Raw genomic sequence first — 15,491 nt, forward strand, 5'->3', positions numbered from 1 at the left:
CCCTGGCATATCCCTTTTTAACACAACAGAGATACTCATTCAACTTTTATGTAGAAGGACCTTCAGTTAACAATAATATCCCTCTAAATTAACCATAATCATATCATTACCCTCATAATTGTGGAAAGAAAGAAAATATTTCCGAAGAAATTTTTTTCCATCAGAAATGTTTTTCTTGGAATCCAACAGGGCCTGCGTAGCCTGAAAATTCACATATTTTTCTTTTCCGTCAGTAGCTGAGATTAGTCCCCATGTTGGATAATTCGCTCCCATGCAACGTGATTTGCATTCAAAAAACATTTAAAGTCTGCTACAATTCACGTCTGTGGTGCGAATTATCCTACAGAGGGTGCGATTTTATCAGCTCCATTTATTTTTTACTCCACTTTTGTCCAAATGTCTCTTCAAAACTGGGAGGCCATTAGCTTGGAACTTGTCACGAGGAAAATATGTCTGGCCAAACCCTAACTTCAGGTATTCCACCACTCACATTTCTTCTTTTTAATTCCCTCAATCAAATCCATCCAAATAATCTTTCAGAATCTCTCTCTCTCTCTCTAAATGAATTTTTCAGTTAGGTTTTTGGATTTTCTTTCTATGTCAATTGGTTTATCCTTTGAATTCCACCCTAAAGATTTCTGTTGTATTACTCAAAAACCCTAAGGCTCTGTTTGGATTGCAAGAAAAACTTTTCTTACGGCAATATTTTTCTTGAGATTTTTTTTTGTTTCCACGAGTTATACAGAAACAATATAGATATGGTTAATTTAGAAGGATATCATCATAAATTGAAGGTCACTCTAAATGCAAATTGAATAGGGCTGCTTCAATTACTTTTTTTTTTTCCCCCGAATTTTCTTGCAACCCGAAGAGTGTCTAAAGAAAGAAAAAAAAAGGGGGGGGGGGGGGGGGAAAGTCGATAGAGCATTGCTATTTTTAAAATTATGTTCTGGGTTTTCGCTCTCAATTGTCAATTAGGATAATCAATTCATCACTAGTGATTGGGTGTTGCCCAATTGGAGTATTTGGTGAACTGAAATGCGTTGCAAATTGGAAGAAATTGATATTGTTTTTTTTTTTTTTGAAATAGTAAGATATTGATATATTTTTTTGAAAAATTGTAATATTTTGATGTTGTTTACATGGGTATTATTTAGGGTCTGTTGGGGATGGAAGAGGAAAGGATTCTAGGGTTTCGCTGTCATATCTTATTTATCAATTCTCAACCAGTGGAATCGCTGTTGCTACTGCAACCGGCATTACTCATCCTTTAGGTTTTAATTTCTTCTCTACTTTTAATTTTCTCTTACTTTCTTACTGTTTTTTCTTCTTCTGCTGGGCATTATCAGCTTTGTCTGTTTTGGATTTTAAGAACCCATTGTGAGTCCAAAACTGATTATTGGACTCAAATTTATGTTTAATTTTGAGTCCAAAAATCAATTTTGGACTCAAAATCGGTTCTCAAAATCCAAAATGAACTGGACCCATAGTCTTGACTTGGAAGTGATTATTGATGGTCCGTTCTTATTGTTATTTGCCGACAATGAGAGCCATTTTGTTTTCTCTCTTGGGGATGCTCGGAAGAACTTCGATTGGAGTTAGTATATAAGTTCTAATTGAAGCATGGGCGACTGGCCTAAGGATTATGTTGCCTAGGGATTGAACTACTAAAGTGGCATTAATTGATGGTGTTGATTATTCTTCCAAGATTGAAAAATCCAAGGGAAGCAGAAAGCCTTTCGATTTAGCATTGAAGGCAAACTATATATGTAAATAGTTTTTGCTTAGAAATATTGGAAGTTTCAAGAAGTAAACAAACAAAAATAGGAATGCAAATGCCAATAAATTGAAAATAGACGAGTACCCATATATGATTGGTTCATTACTTCTGGTCTTAAAACTTTTGCAATATGCATGAAATTGGCTCTTGATGACCCTAATTAATATCACGCTCAGTGCAAAACATCAATAAATCTGTCATCTCCTACGTGCTTAACTAGATCATCATACTCAATTGACAAGCTCCCCTCGTCATCAAAACCAATAGCTCCACCAACATCATCGATGTCTTCGTCTCCTTCATCTGCATTAGGAACATGTTTTTTCACTTGTTGCCAATCTTAATCATCTAAATCCGCTGTGTTGAAAACTATAGGATCATCCATTGTTATCCAGTCCATGAAGATCAAGGTTTTAAATCCCGATTTCGGTTGGAAACTTTGGTGAAAATCATGTAAAATCACATAAAAGTAGGAAAACATATGTGGATGATAGAATTTTTTGCAGATACACATTTAGAAACCATTGCATAAGCAAGACAACCATCCGTAATGGTTTAACTATGTTTAACACCTACTGACATGCTATGTCGCACATGTCTGATAATTAAGTACATTTCATATTTCACATGTAATTCATAGAAACATTTTTACATAATACATGTACCTAATTTTACATGCAATTCATATGAATATAATTATATAACTCATACACTTACAATTTTGGTTTTGGTATGCATTCAAGTTTTGGTATCCGGTGGGGATGGAAAAAGAAATATTTTGGTCGTTTTATGTTGGTTTCGGTGGAAATTAAAACATGATCAAGACATCAAGGTTGTCTAGGCTGATAAGGTTGCTAGTAGTTGATTTCTTGCTCTGTAAATTCCTATTAAAATATTCTAAATTTCAATTAGTATGCCTTAACTTTAAAATGACTCAAATAACACTATAAATAAACATCTTTGTAGTTAAGTCCTTGATTTTTATGAAGGATGGTATCCATCACCTTATATACAGTGCCGGCTATGATTTAGCGGACGCTTTGAATTTCCTGCACACATGCCTGTCGACACATATTGACACTCCTTTTGACACTTGTAAATATACCGGTAGAAGTGTTGGACTTAATGTGGGTGTGTCGACACGTTTTTGTACCATGTCAAGTAATACTATTTAATTATTGAATATCGTGTTTACCCCTTCTTTTAGTACAACTCTTAATTTTTTTTATTAATTTTTATTTTATTATTACGTGTTGCTATCTCTCAGCTCTCTTCTCAAATCTAAAACCTAAACAAACTCTCCATCCAATATTATATTAATTTTATCTTATTGGTGTCTTTCCGGTTTGCATATTGAACACTCAAGTGAACTATATTAGATTGATGAATGCATTGTGATATGATTATCTGAGGTTTATTTTACACATGTAGTTGCTTAATTCTATGATTTATTAGTTTTTAAATGAATACACATTTACCATGTTGCAAATTATGATTGATAATTAGTAATTTTATATGTAATTGTGTGTACGAACGTGTTATGATTAATGATTGGTAATTTTATATGTATGTGTGTGTACGGGCATGTTGCTATTTCTGTATTTTTAGTGGTTGCCTTGTCGGACACCTTGTATCTGTGTCGGCACTTGACATGTGAATCTGTATCCACTTATCAGAGTGTCGGCCATCTTTCTCCTTGATGATGTGAAGTAGAAATTGAGGTGGTTGATAAACGTTCCTTTACATCCTCAATGGGAAGTTGTATGTGCATCGAGGAAGAACGGTCCCTAGACAATTGCTTTTGGAATTTTTTTAACCTTAATCTAATAAATGGTCGGGGTTGATGGTATGTGATGTCCAGTCTATTTTTTTAGAGGATTGAACCTCGCAATCTAGGATTGGAGGAGTGATCATAGCTGGGATAGTGCAGATTTCTAGTTGCACAGGTTAGATTTGATGTCTCAGAGTCTTAGTTTATGTAATAGGAGAGATTTGGTAAAAGCTCAGTAGCTCACAATCTTTACAACTGGATGGATTTTGTACAAGCATAAGTTTGGAGCATTATAAGCCTTTGCACATAGCCTTGTCTAATAGTTGTTGTGGCTAGATTAAAGATGCACCAAGACATCTTTCTTAATGCAAATATTTGTGGAGGAATGAATTAATCTGTAAATTGCAATTTTCACTTGTGGAGTGCGCATGGTAAGATTTTGCTTCAGGAGATATGCCCATGTTGATTTGTCTTGACAACTACTGCCCAGTGTGTCTCAATCTTCAAGAACTAGCCTTCTCTCTCCTTATCCTTTGTGAATGTCCATATGTATGTGGTTTCTTTTCCTCATAAATCCATATTTGCTGTTCTGAAAATGCTTATTTCATTTCTAATTTGGACTGCAGATGTTCTCAAAGTTAGACTCCAGATGCAGCTTCTTGGCCAAAGAGGTCCATTAACTGGAATGGTATCTCTCGATGCTTTCAGATATCTTATCAAGATGATATCGTTTACCCAATTGTGTGGCTGTCAGATTTTATTTTCATGTTCTATCCTTGTAAACGTACAGGGAAAACTTTTTGCGCAAATGGTGAAAATTGAAGGGCCCAGAGCACTCTATTTGGGATTGGCACCTGCACTAACAAGATCCATTCTTTATGGAGGTCTCCGTTTGGGCTTGTATGAGCCATGCAAGTATATCTGTGACTTGACATTTGGATCCACTAATATCTTGGTGAAAATTGCATCTGGAGCATTCTCTGGTGCCATTGCAACTGTATTGACCAACCCAACAGAAGTTCTAAAGGTTAAAAAATGCTTCCTTGTATACTTGTGTCCTTTTGTTCTTGGACTCTAAGAAAAGTTGTTTTCTTACAGGTACGGTTACAAATGAATTTAAACAAGGGAAGAGGAGACTCAATCAGAGAAATGCGTAGAATTGTATCAGAAGAGGGAATGAAAGCACTCTGGAAGGGAGTGGGCCCTGCAACGGCCAGAGCTGCCGCTCTGACTGCATCACAACTGGCAACATATGATGAATCCAAGCAGGTCAGGGGCATGACATACTGTTATATTTTAATTTCCGCTTTGAATAGCGAAGGATTGTTTCGGTTCTTTTATATGCTGGGTCATTATCTCTATAGTCTACCGGAAGTAGTTTTTTTTTTTCTTTGGTTCTTTTAATTTCTGTTTTGACTGTTACTTCAATCTGATCCACATTTCTCTCGTTTAGGCTCTGATTAGGTTGACACCTCTCGAAGAAGGCTTTCCTCTACATCTCATGTATTGTGGAACTCCTAGCTCTTATTTTTCTTCAGATACACCGTGGAGTTTAATTGACCAGAGATATATCTTCAGACATTCTTAATTACTGAGTCTGCCAAATGGCTCATTATGCTCTTCCTTTCAGAGATAACTAACTGCAATGTATGCGTATATGAAGCTCAAGTGCCACAGCAGGGACTGTGGGGACCCTCGTAACTGCCCCTGTGGACATGATTAAAACCCGTCTCATGATGCAGCGAGAATTCGGAAGTGCTGGAAGCTATAAAAATGGATTTCATTGTGCATACCAGGTACAAGAATTATGTCAAAGTTACTGTGATAGCAACCAGTCACTTAAGAGATATTGGTAGTTTTGAAATGCCAAGACAAATGTTCAAGTAACAGATGCTATTAACTACTTTCGTGTTCAGCGTTATTGCATTTACTTTATATCTGTTACAATATCCACTACCTTAAGCACATACACTGAATTGTCAGCATTCGTTTTTAATGAGAACATAGTCATCAACACATCACTCATGGTGCTATTGATATCAAATATCAAGGGTGGGATGATGAGTACAAGTTTGTATGCCTTATCATCATATAATCTCTCTCTCTCTCTCTCTCTCTCTCTCTCTCTCTCTCTCTCTCTCTGTGTATATATACAGAGAGAGAGAGAGAGAGAGAGAGAGAGAGAGAGAGAGAGAGAGAAAACGGTTCCTACACATATGTGTAGAGAGTTCTCTACACACTAGCTTAAAATACAGTGGGGGCCCACATTGTTTGGGTGATCCAAGCCATCCATTTTAAAGGCCCTCACATAGATAGGGTGTCTACAAAAAATCAGATCCATAGGATCATCCCAACCCTACAATTTGTGGAGGTAAAATGGATGTCTTTAAACCTTCACAAATTAGTCCATTTTTTGCCTCCACAGTTCGAATGGTTAGGATGATCCTACGGATCTGATTTTTTGTGGCCACCCTATCTATGTGAGGGCCTTAAAAATGAATGGTTTGGATCACCCAAATAATGGTATGAGAAAACGGTTCCTACACATATGTGTAGATAAGTTATCTACACACTAGTTTAAAATACAGTGGGGGCCACATTATTTGGGTGATCCAAACCATCCATTTTTAAGGCCCTCACATAGATAGGGTGTCCACAAAAAATCAGATCCCTAGGATCATTCTAACCATTCGAACTGTGGAGGCAAAAAATGGACTAATTTGTGAAGGTTTAAAGACATCCATTTTACCTCCACAAATCGTAGGGTTGGGATGATCCTATGGATCTGATTTTTTGTAGACACCCTATCTATATGAGGGCCTTTAAAATGGATGGCTTGGATCACCCAAACAATGTGGGCCTCCACTGTATTTTAAGCTAGTGTGTAGAGAACTCTCTACCCATATATGTTGGAACCGTTTTCTCTCTCTCTCTCTCTCTCTATATATATATATATATATATATATATATATATATATATATATATACCAGTGTTTCAAAACACAGATGCAGGCCAAAACGCGTCCTAGTTGACTTAGTGTCGTACAATGTGATCAAGTACTCAGTTGACACGGTCATAATTCAGGAGAGTCAAAGGAGTACATGAACTCTGACAAGAACTGGGCCAAGATAAAAATGAGTCAACTCGGGCGAGTTGACGATGATGCGGGGAGTTTTGAAACTATGATATATGTGTGTGTGTGTGTGTGTGTGTGTGTGTGTGTGTGAGAGAGAGAGAGAGAGAGAGAGAGAGAGAGAGAGAGAGAGAGAGATTAAACTTCTGATGCACTTCAAAATTAGAATTAAAAGATAAAACTTCTGATGCCACACTAAGCATAGTTCTCCTCATCTGATAGTTAATTCTGGTTTCAGGTTGTCCGTACAGAAGGTCCCCAGGCACTTTACAAAGGGTGAGAATCTTCTCTTTGTTTAAATTTGCACAATGGAATGTTAGTATTATTTTTTTCAGAGGAAAACAAATGCTCTTGTATGCATGTATATATGGATGTATACTAGTATATACAAATTTAGTATAATTAGTTGGATTATATAGCTCATGACATGGTATTGTCAGATGCCTTGACATTTAACTGCCGTTAGTTTGTTCATTTTTCCTTTGTCCACCACATTGACTTAATCTTTCAACATGGGTCATGTTTCTTGGCATGCAACCTACTGAAGCAGGCTATGTATATGTCATCGTCGTCTGTGATAATCAATGAATTATCCTCGGCAGAGATCCCCCTAGCCATTACAATTCCTGAGGTTGTTGACATGCTGCACGTGTTGTTTAGGCCATAGAAGGATTACAAAAAAGTTGATGAGGTGTAATGCTGCTACTCTGCCAGAGTGCTATGACTCAAATTCATTTACATTTGTATTGTCAACCATTGTGTTATAAAACAAATCCTGGTGGGAATAATAATCAACCTTGTAATATTCTACAGGGAATAAGAATCAATCTTGTAATTTTCTTAAGTTATCATAATTCAATTCAATTCGATTCAATTAAGTTATCATAAGTTGTCAGAATCCATGGTGCAAACCTAGTGTTTTGCAGGCTGAATTACGGGAACTTAGGAGCATGAATAAGGTGTTCTGATGTAAATGGCAGTAACCCAAACCAGATTAAACATCATATAATAACCAATTACAGCTAGAGTTTTGGAAGAAATCATAACCGTTGAATCCATTAATCAAATGGAAGATATTTCAGCCTAAATCAGACCTAAAAAATCTAACTATGGCTCAACAAGATTTAGTATTGACTAGGGAGTGGTAATAGGAAAGGGATCAGGGTAAGGTGATGATAGGTCATGGGTAAAGGGGAAGGTTATGTAATGAGTGTAAAAATATGGGGAGAAAGGTTGAGAATTATATGGGGGAAAAGAAAAGAATGGTGAAAGGAATCAAAGGAGAAGAAGAGTATGGGATTAGAGTAGAGGAATATAGGAAGAAAGGAAATTGTACTTGGAAGTGGGTTGTGCTGAGCTTCATGCATTGATCGTCCACTGTAGGTGATGCCCTAGAGATGCCAGAGAGAGAGAGAGAGAGAGAGAGAGAGAGAGAGAGAGAGAGAGGGGAAATATGAGAAGAATAAGGGGAAAAGATAAGGGATTGTATAAGGCATACAACTGTGAGCTAAGAACTAAGAAATGAAGTGAAGAAAGAGGGAAAGAGAGAAAAACAAATGGATGGCTATGATGGGATCATAGTTGTGGGAAAAGTGGAAAGAAAATGAGATAAGAGTAGGAGGGAAGGGACAATCCCCAGGGGGTATTCTTTGTTATCGATTTCCAAAAGGTAGGGTTCAAGAATGGGTTGAAAGGTTTTAATAAGATGAGAAGGTAGTTTAAGTGGTGGGCGATAGGACTGGCCAATAGGATAAAAGAGAGGGAAATAAGAGCGGTTTAGGGGGTTTAAGCAGTGGGCCATATGGGGTAGCCAATAGGATATAAAATGTGGTTTTAAAAGGATAAGTGGTGGGTGATGGTAGAGTTCCAATAGGATATAAGGCCTCTTTAAGTGGATTTGGGCTTGGGTTTAAAGTAGTGGGCTATTGGTAAATGGGTCATGGGTAATGGAACTGTTCCGAAAATCTGCCTGGCAAATGCGATCTGACCGTGCAAAAATTGACTGAAAAGTAAAAATAATAAATCAAGCCACGAGATGTACACTGAGATTTGTGTGGTTCGGCCAATCCTACATCCAAGGGTGAAAAACATGATCTTCCACTACGAGAAAACATTATACAAGGATTGCAATGGATTAAACCCAAAACCCACACACCCACAACCCTTTCCTTGCTTCTCTCACCCAAGACCGTACACAAGAGAAAACTCGAGAAAATTCCCAAGAGAAAATCCAAGAAGATACCTGAGAGGAACCAAAGAAGAAACCCTCTTCCTCTCTCTTTCATTCTCTTCGCTTCTCTTTCTCTCTCTTTTTCTCTCTCCCCTTGAGGTGGCCGACACACCCCAAGCCTCTTGCTGCCACTCACACAGGAGAAGAAACAAGATTCCCTTTTATACTTAGGTTCTCCCAAAAGCCTAAAACCCAAGGTTTTTAGTTTTTCATTTTCTGCCTTCCCAGCAACTATGGAAAACAAGGCAACTTTGCCAACAATCTCCACCTTGGCTCATTTCCCAGCCATATGAAGATTTTTCGTTGATGTCGCCACCGGTCCGATGCGGCCGCAAACGACCATCAGCCTTTCGAAGTACGAGCTACACACCCTCGAATCATCCTGGTTCTGACTCTTCCCAATTCGATCAATAAGGCAAATGCACATCTGTAGCCGCCAACCCGTTGACTCACATAGTCAACCTTGGAGAGGGATCTCGATCAATCCTCCTAACACAGGTACTCTCACCATCTCACCATCGTGTGCAACCTGGGAACCTGTCTCTGTACTAACTGCGAAAGAGACCCTACACAGGCATGCGCTATCACTCTGTTTCCATCTAGCCATCGAGATCTTAGGAACACTAGTCATCGTGTCTTCGACTAGACGATATAATCAACCACACCTCTCTCCTTTCATCAGAAGCATACAACAATGTGATTTTCATGGCTCCACTTGCACCTGAAAATATGCAACCCCTGGAATCCAACCGGCCAAGTGACACTAGATTTCTTCGCATCTTTGGGACATACGCCACACCACCCAAAGTACGAACCACTCCATCGAACATCTTGATCTTCAACGTCCCAACTCCCGTGACGTCACAAGTAGACCCATCACCCAAGGACACCACACCTACCCTTGTCTTATGGAACGTAACAAAATGTTTCCTCCTGAAGCATACATGAATAGAGCACCCTAAATCTAAAATCCAATCATCATGAGGAGAAGTCTAATTGCCTGTGGAGACTGTGAGAATGTTTCCAACCTCTTCGCTCTACTCATCCGTTATGGCCACCACCGTATTCGTAGCACATTGTCCAACTGGTCAGCTTGCTTCGGACAATCCTGCTTGATGTGGCCATGTTCCTTGCAACGATAATATTGCATGCCCTTTCCGCTGACCCCGGATCTTGGTCTGCCTTTTTCCGATCCCCCGCCCGACGACCTTCCTGTTGATCCCCACCATGAACAACCAACCTATGCTCTTAACTCCCATCAAGAACATGTTTCTTCCGCATCTCATTCGACAAGAGCGCTGCCATGACTTCCTCTAACTTTATTGTATCCTTACCATACAATAAAATCGTCACCAAGTTGTCATACGAATCAGGAAGCGAAGTAAGAAGCAAAATGACCTTGTCTTCTTCAACTTTTCATCAACCTTGTGGAGCTGATCTTCCTCTTTCTCCTTCTCTCTCTTTCTCTCTCTTGCCTACTCTTTCTTTCTCTTTTTCTCTCCCCCTTGAAGTAGTCAACACACCCCAAGCCTCTTGCAGCCACTCAGGCAAGAGAAGAAATGAGTTTCCCTTTTATACTTGGGTTCTCCCAAAAACCTAAACCCTAGGTTTTTATTTTTTCCTTTTCTGCCTTTCCACCAACTATCGGAAATAAGGCAACTTTCCCAATAGGAACTGTAGTATGTGAACTCTACTCAAGTAGAATTAAGTTTCATGGATGATGTTCCTTGCTACCTAAACATTCCAACAAATTCTCTAAGCTGTTATTCATCACTTCTAGTTGTCCATATGCTCTTATCTGCTACCGAATTGAAGTACAAGCACTTTGTTGCTCTATAAAATTCTCCTGAAATGACTTGGGAATAATCCAACTACACAAATCGGTAAGAAATGACATCCTGGGGGGAAAAGAAACGAATGATGGAAGGAATCAAAGGGGAGGATGCATATGGGTTCAGGGTATAAAATACTGAAATAGGAAGAAAGAAAACCATAGCTGAGAATGACCCTGCCAGGCTTCGTGCCTTGGTCGTTTATTGCAGGTGATGTCCGAGAGGAGAAAGAGAGAGTGGAAAGATGAATGAAAGAGGTGGCTGATTTGAGCCAAGAAAGAGAGAGGTAAATGTGGAGAGATGAAAAAGGGGAAATAGGATAAGGATCATGGGAAAAGAGAAGGGATTGTATTGGCGTTCACAGCTGGGAGCTGAGAACCAAGAAGTGAAGTGAAGCAAGCGGGAAACAGGGGAAAGAAAATGAGATTAGAGTGGGAGGGAAGTCGTGGGGGTTTAACCCCAGCCATGAGGGATAGTGTAGGGGAAGATTTTACTATAGTTCAGCATAATCTTGGTCTGCCTTTTCCCGATCCCCCGCCCGACGACCTTCCTGTTGATCCCCACCATGAACAACCAACCTATGCTCTTAACTCCCATCAAGAACATGTTTCTTCCGCATCTCACTCGACAAGAGCACTGCCATGACTTCCTCTAACTTTATTGTATCCTTACCATACAATAAAATCGTCACCAAGTTGTCATACGAATCAGGAAGCGAAGTAAGAAGCAAAATGGCGTTGTCTTCTTCAACTTTTCATCAATCTTGTGGAGCTGATCTTCCTCTTTCTCCTTCTCTCTCTTTCTCTCTCTTGCCCAGTGTTTAAAAACTCGTTGACTCGGCTCGGAACTCGGCCGAGTCGACGCGGTTTGGTGGTTACTGAGTCGTGGAGTCACGGACTCGGCGAGTCCAGTCCATCTCGGACGAGTTCGAGCCGAGTAAAAAAAATCCGCCATTAAAGCTTGGAAAAGAAAAAAAACAGCGAAAGAAGAGAGGATATCGCTAAAGAAGAGAGAGGATATCATTGAAAAAAATAATGTGTCCGTCAGATTTGGAAAACAAAGCTGTGACAGCTGTATTTTCAGCTCTCTTTTCAACACCTACTTAATTTTCTCCCTTTATATTTTCCTCTTCCCCACTTTTTAGGGACACGTGCTCGTTTTTAGGAGAAAGAATGGCCAGCAAGTAAGTCAAGCAGTCAACCTTCCTTCTTTAATACATTGCGAAATTAAAAAAAAAATGACGCACAACCCATTAATGTTATGGCTTATGAAATGGACGGTTTGGATCTGTGGATGGTGTATAGTCCAATTTTTTTCCTAAAAGTGCACGACTGTTGTCTACCCATACAATAGGATAATCCATACCGTCCATTTGATAGGTCACATATACTCTCAAGAGTTTTTCTGAAAAATATTGTACTGCCGATACCATTGGATGATCCAAACCGTCCGTTTCACATATTTAATTTTTTAATTTAAATTATGACTCAGCCGCGTCAACCGCGTTCTTGGCCGCGTCCGCGTCGAGTCGACTAGGTTTTTCTTCGGCCGCATTCCGCGTCGCATCCGCGTTTTTAAACACTGCTCTTGCCTACTCTTTCTTTCTCTTTTTCTCTCCCCCTTGAAGTAGTCAACACACCCCAAGCCTCTTGCAGCCACTCACGCAAGAGAAGAAATGAGTTTCCCTTTTATACTTAGGTTCTCCCAAAAACCTAAACCCTAGGTTTTTATTTTTTCCTTTTCTGCCTTTCCACCAACTATGGGAAATAAGGCAACTTTCCCAATAGGAACTGTAGTATGTGAACTCTACTCAAGTAGAATTAAGTTTCATGGATGATGTTCCTTGCTACCTAAACATTCCAACAAATTCTCTAAGCTGTTATTCATCACTTCTAGTTGTCCATATGCTCTTATGTGCTACCAAATTGAAGTACAAGCACTTTGTTGCTCTATAAAATTCTCCTGAAATGACTTGGGAATAATCCAACTACACAAATCGGCAAGAAATGACATCCTGGGGGGAAAAAGAAACGAATGATGGAAGGAATCAAAGGGGAAGATGCATATGGGTTCAGGGTATAAAATACTGAAATAGGAAGAAAGAAAACCATAGCTGAGAATGAGCCTGCCAGGCTTCGTGCCTTGGTTGTTTATTGCAGGTGATGTCCGAGAGGAGAAAGAGAGAGTGGAAAGATGAATGAAAGAGGTGGCTGATTTGAGCCAAGAAAGAGAGAGGTAAATGTGGAGAGATGAAAAAGGGGAAATAGGATAAGGATCATGGGAAAAGAGAAGGGATTGTATAAGGCGTTCACAGCTGGGAGCTGAGAACCAAGAAGTGAAGTGAAGCAAGCGGGAAACAGGGGAAAGAAAATGAGATTAGAGTGGGAGGGAAGTCGTGGGGGTTTAACCCCAGCCATGAGGGATAGTGTAGGGGAAGATTTTACTATAGTTCAGCACAATCTCTGGATGAGAACCCAACTTTAGCGTAAATTACATGTATATGCATGTACAGTACCATGTATCTAAGAATTTGCTTTTGTATCATGAACTGTGACTTACTGAAAATTGAAGACTGATGCACTATTTGTTTTACATTTTGATTATTGAACCCAAATAGTAACATTCTAAATAATTTATCAGGGGTTTAGCTATCTTTGCAAGATTAGGTCCGCAAACCACAATCACCTTTGTTGTCTGCGAAAAGCTGCGGGAATTGGCTGGACTGAAGGCGATTTAGTCCTCAAGGTCTATTCTATTTACCAGACTATTTTCAAATTCCTACTGGGTCTGTTATCTTGGGGGATTACTTTACCCTGGATAGGGCAGAGAGGGGAAGGGATTATTTTAACCACGGTTGGTGGGATATTGAAATCCCATAACACCCTTAATATTTCAATATCCCTGAAAATCAGAGTAAATTGTTCAACCTCTCCCTAAACACCCAATCCATCACCCAATTGTCCCTTTTATCGGCCCAAACACCCAAACTCTTTCCACCATGCTAAGGGTAAAATAATCCCCCATTATATTTCATTTAGACTCGCAGTCCTCATCATGATTGTTGTGGTGGGTGAATCATATCTTGGATCTTACTCATCTGGTTGCTAATTTTTTCTCTAAAATTGTCACAGGCCATTGATCTAGCAGCTGAGATAGTTTGATCTGCATGACTTTTTGTGACCCAACAACGTGGTGGATCACCACAGCCCCGGTATATGTACGGTGGAGATTGTGGAGAAAGCGAGTCACCACGCAGTAAGGTATGGTGGGTCATATTGTAGCATTCTCTTGGTAAAACTATTGTTACATTGTTATCATCATCATTCATTACGAAAATTTTGAGATCATTATGTATCACGGTATATTGCCTCAACTAATTTAATCTCTTTTTAAAGGGAAACATTTCAATGTGCAAGATTGTATCAAGTTTTTAAAGAAATCCTGGAGATCATCCTGATTCCTAAATCTGCTAAGTTAGTTTATTATCACTGTTTAAATGCCGTCTGTGTCATTAAGATTGGTCACCGTGATCCTTAAATCCTGGATCTCATGAATAAAGCTCTCTAATAATAAAAAAAAACTGAAACTTGTTATCTGTTTATTCTTATGAACTAGATGCTTGATGAGGGGATCTTGTTGAGGTTTGGATGATAATGATAGATAAGGTTAAATGTAATAATTATCTTAAACCTATTTTGAAGTGTTTAAATCCAATTTCCAAATCACAGATCATTTAATTTCCAACATCAATTCTCTTTCTAGATGATTTTGCCGCAATCTAAGGAAAATTCTAGGGAGAAACACAGATACACCCCCTCAACTTTCTAACATTTTCAACGAGAACCCTGACTTTTCAAAGTCATCAACGACACCCCTGACTTTTCACCGTCCATGAAGTAGACCCCCTGACTTTCCACCCTATAGTTCAAAAGCCATCAAAAAGGTCCCCTGACAATTTATTCGTTCCTGTCCACTCAGTCACCCCGTCACGTAACAAGCATTATTGAAAACTAAGGGGGTCTCTTTGATTACGTCGAAAAGTCAGGGTTATCGTTGAAAATGTTAGAAAGTTGAGGCCTAAAACAAAAACAAGGCATGGTGGCACATATCATGTGTGTTAGAATATGTGAGATTTCATCGTTGGATCGGGTTGAAATAAACTATTGGATCATCTTCGTCCATAGTGACTCATTTTCAAAAGGATCAGTATCCAAAATCAGCCTATTAAGACTCTCCCATCGGGGATACAGTCCCATCAACCCATTGAAGCATTTCGCGGCTAATTTTTTATGCGACAGATTTCGCCGGAAAAGGAAGCAGTCACCATCTTCACCAATATTAGCTACGTAAATCATACAGCTTCTTCAACGGACATTGGGAATCAAAACTCAGCAGTGTGCTTCAAATCAAAAGATTTTATTTTCATAACAAGGGACTTTTATTTGTAATCAAACGGATGTTGATTTCCAATCCATTTATGTTTGAGGTGGCATGTTAGAATATGTGAAATTTCACCATTGGATTGGGTTGAAATAAATCGTTGGACCATCTGAGCGGTAGATTAGGCAAGTGGGTTAAATGAGATAACATAGCTAGATTAGGCAGCTACATTAAATTATATACTGGAAAATTTAGCCCTAAAAGAGAGTGATTGGGATAAGACTTTTAATAACAATTTTTTCAAAGATAATGTAATTTCAATTTTCATCCTAGATGCTCTATTCCTTTGTTTGTCTTTTTGGCT

At 39.0% G+C, this 15,491-nt stretch overlaps 1 protein-coding gene across 5 annotated transcripts; it reads left to right on the plus strand.

The window, feature by feature from the left end:
* The first annotated feature begins 322 nt into the window (after window positions 1–322).
* LOC143881414 (Mitochondrial substrate carrier family protein) lies at window positions 323–15,247 on the plus strand. 5 transcript variants are annotated; one of them, XR_013251937.1, is made up of 10 exons: window positions 323–474; window positions 1,158–1,274; window positions 4,178–4,239; window positions 4,342–4,578; window positions 4,650–4,820; window positions 5,005–5,054; window positions 5,215–5,347; window positions 6,924–6,961; window positions 13,879–14,007; window positions 15,046–15,247. XR_013251937.1 is itself a non-coding variant. In XM_077384464.1 (10 exons), the coding sequence occupies exons 1-9, from the start codon at window positions 450–452 to the stop codon at window positions 13,482–13,484; spliced, it is 930 nt and encodes a 309-aa protein (XP_077240579.1). In that variant the 5' UTR covers window positions 323–449; the 3' UTR covers window positions 13,485–13,492; window positions 13,879–14,212. The 5 variants fall into 5 exon arrangements, 4 of the variants coding, with proteins under 4 accessions (XP_077240579.1, XP_077240580.1, XP_077240582.1 ...); XM_077384464.1 differs by lacking the exon at window positions 15,046–15,247 and adding an exon at window positions 13,388–13,492 and having other exon boundaries at window positions 13,879–14,212; XM_077384465.1 differs by lacking the exon at window positions 15,046–15,247 and having other exon boundaries at window positions 13,879–14,212.
* The last annotated feature ends 244 nt before the right edge of the window (window positions 15,248–15,491 follow it).

Source organism: Tasmannia lanceolata, unplaced genomic scaffold, assembly GCF_043159265.1.
Source record: "Tasmannia lanceolata isolate RefF3 unplaced genomic scaffold, GAP_Taslan_0.1 ptg000007l, whole genome shotgun sequence".
Lineage (NCBI taxonomy): Eukaryota > Viridiplantae > Streptophyta > Magnoliopsida > Canellales > Winteraceae > Tasmannia > Tasmannia lanceolata.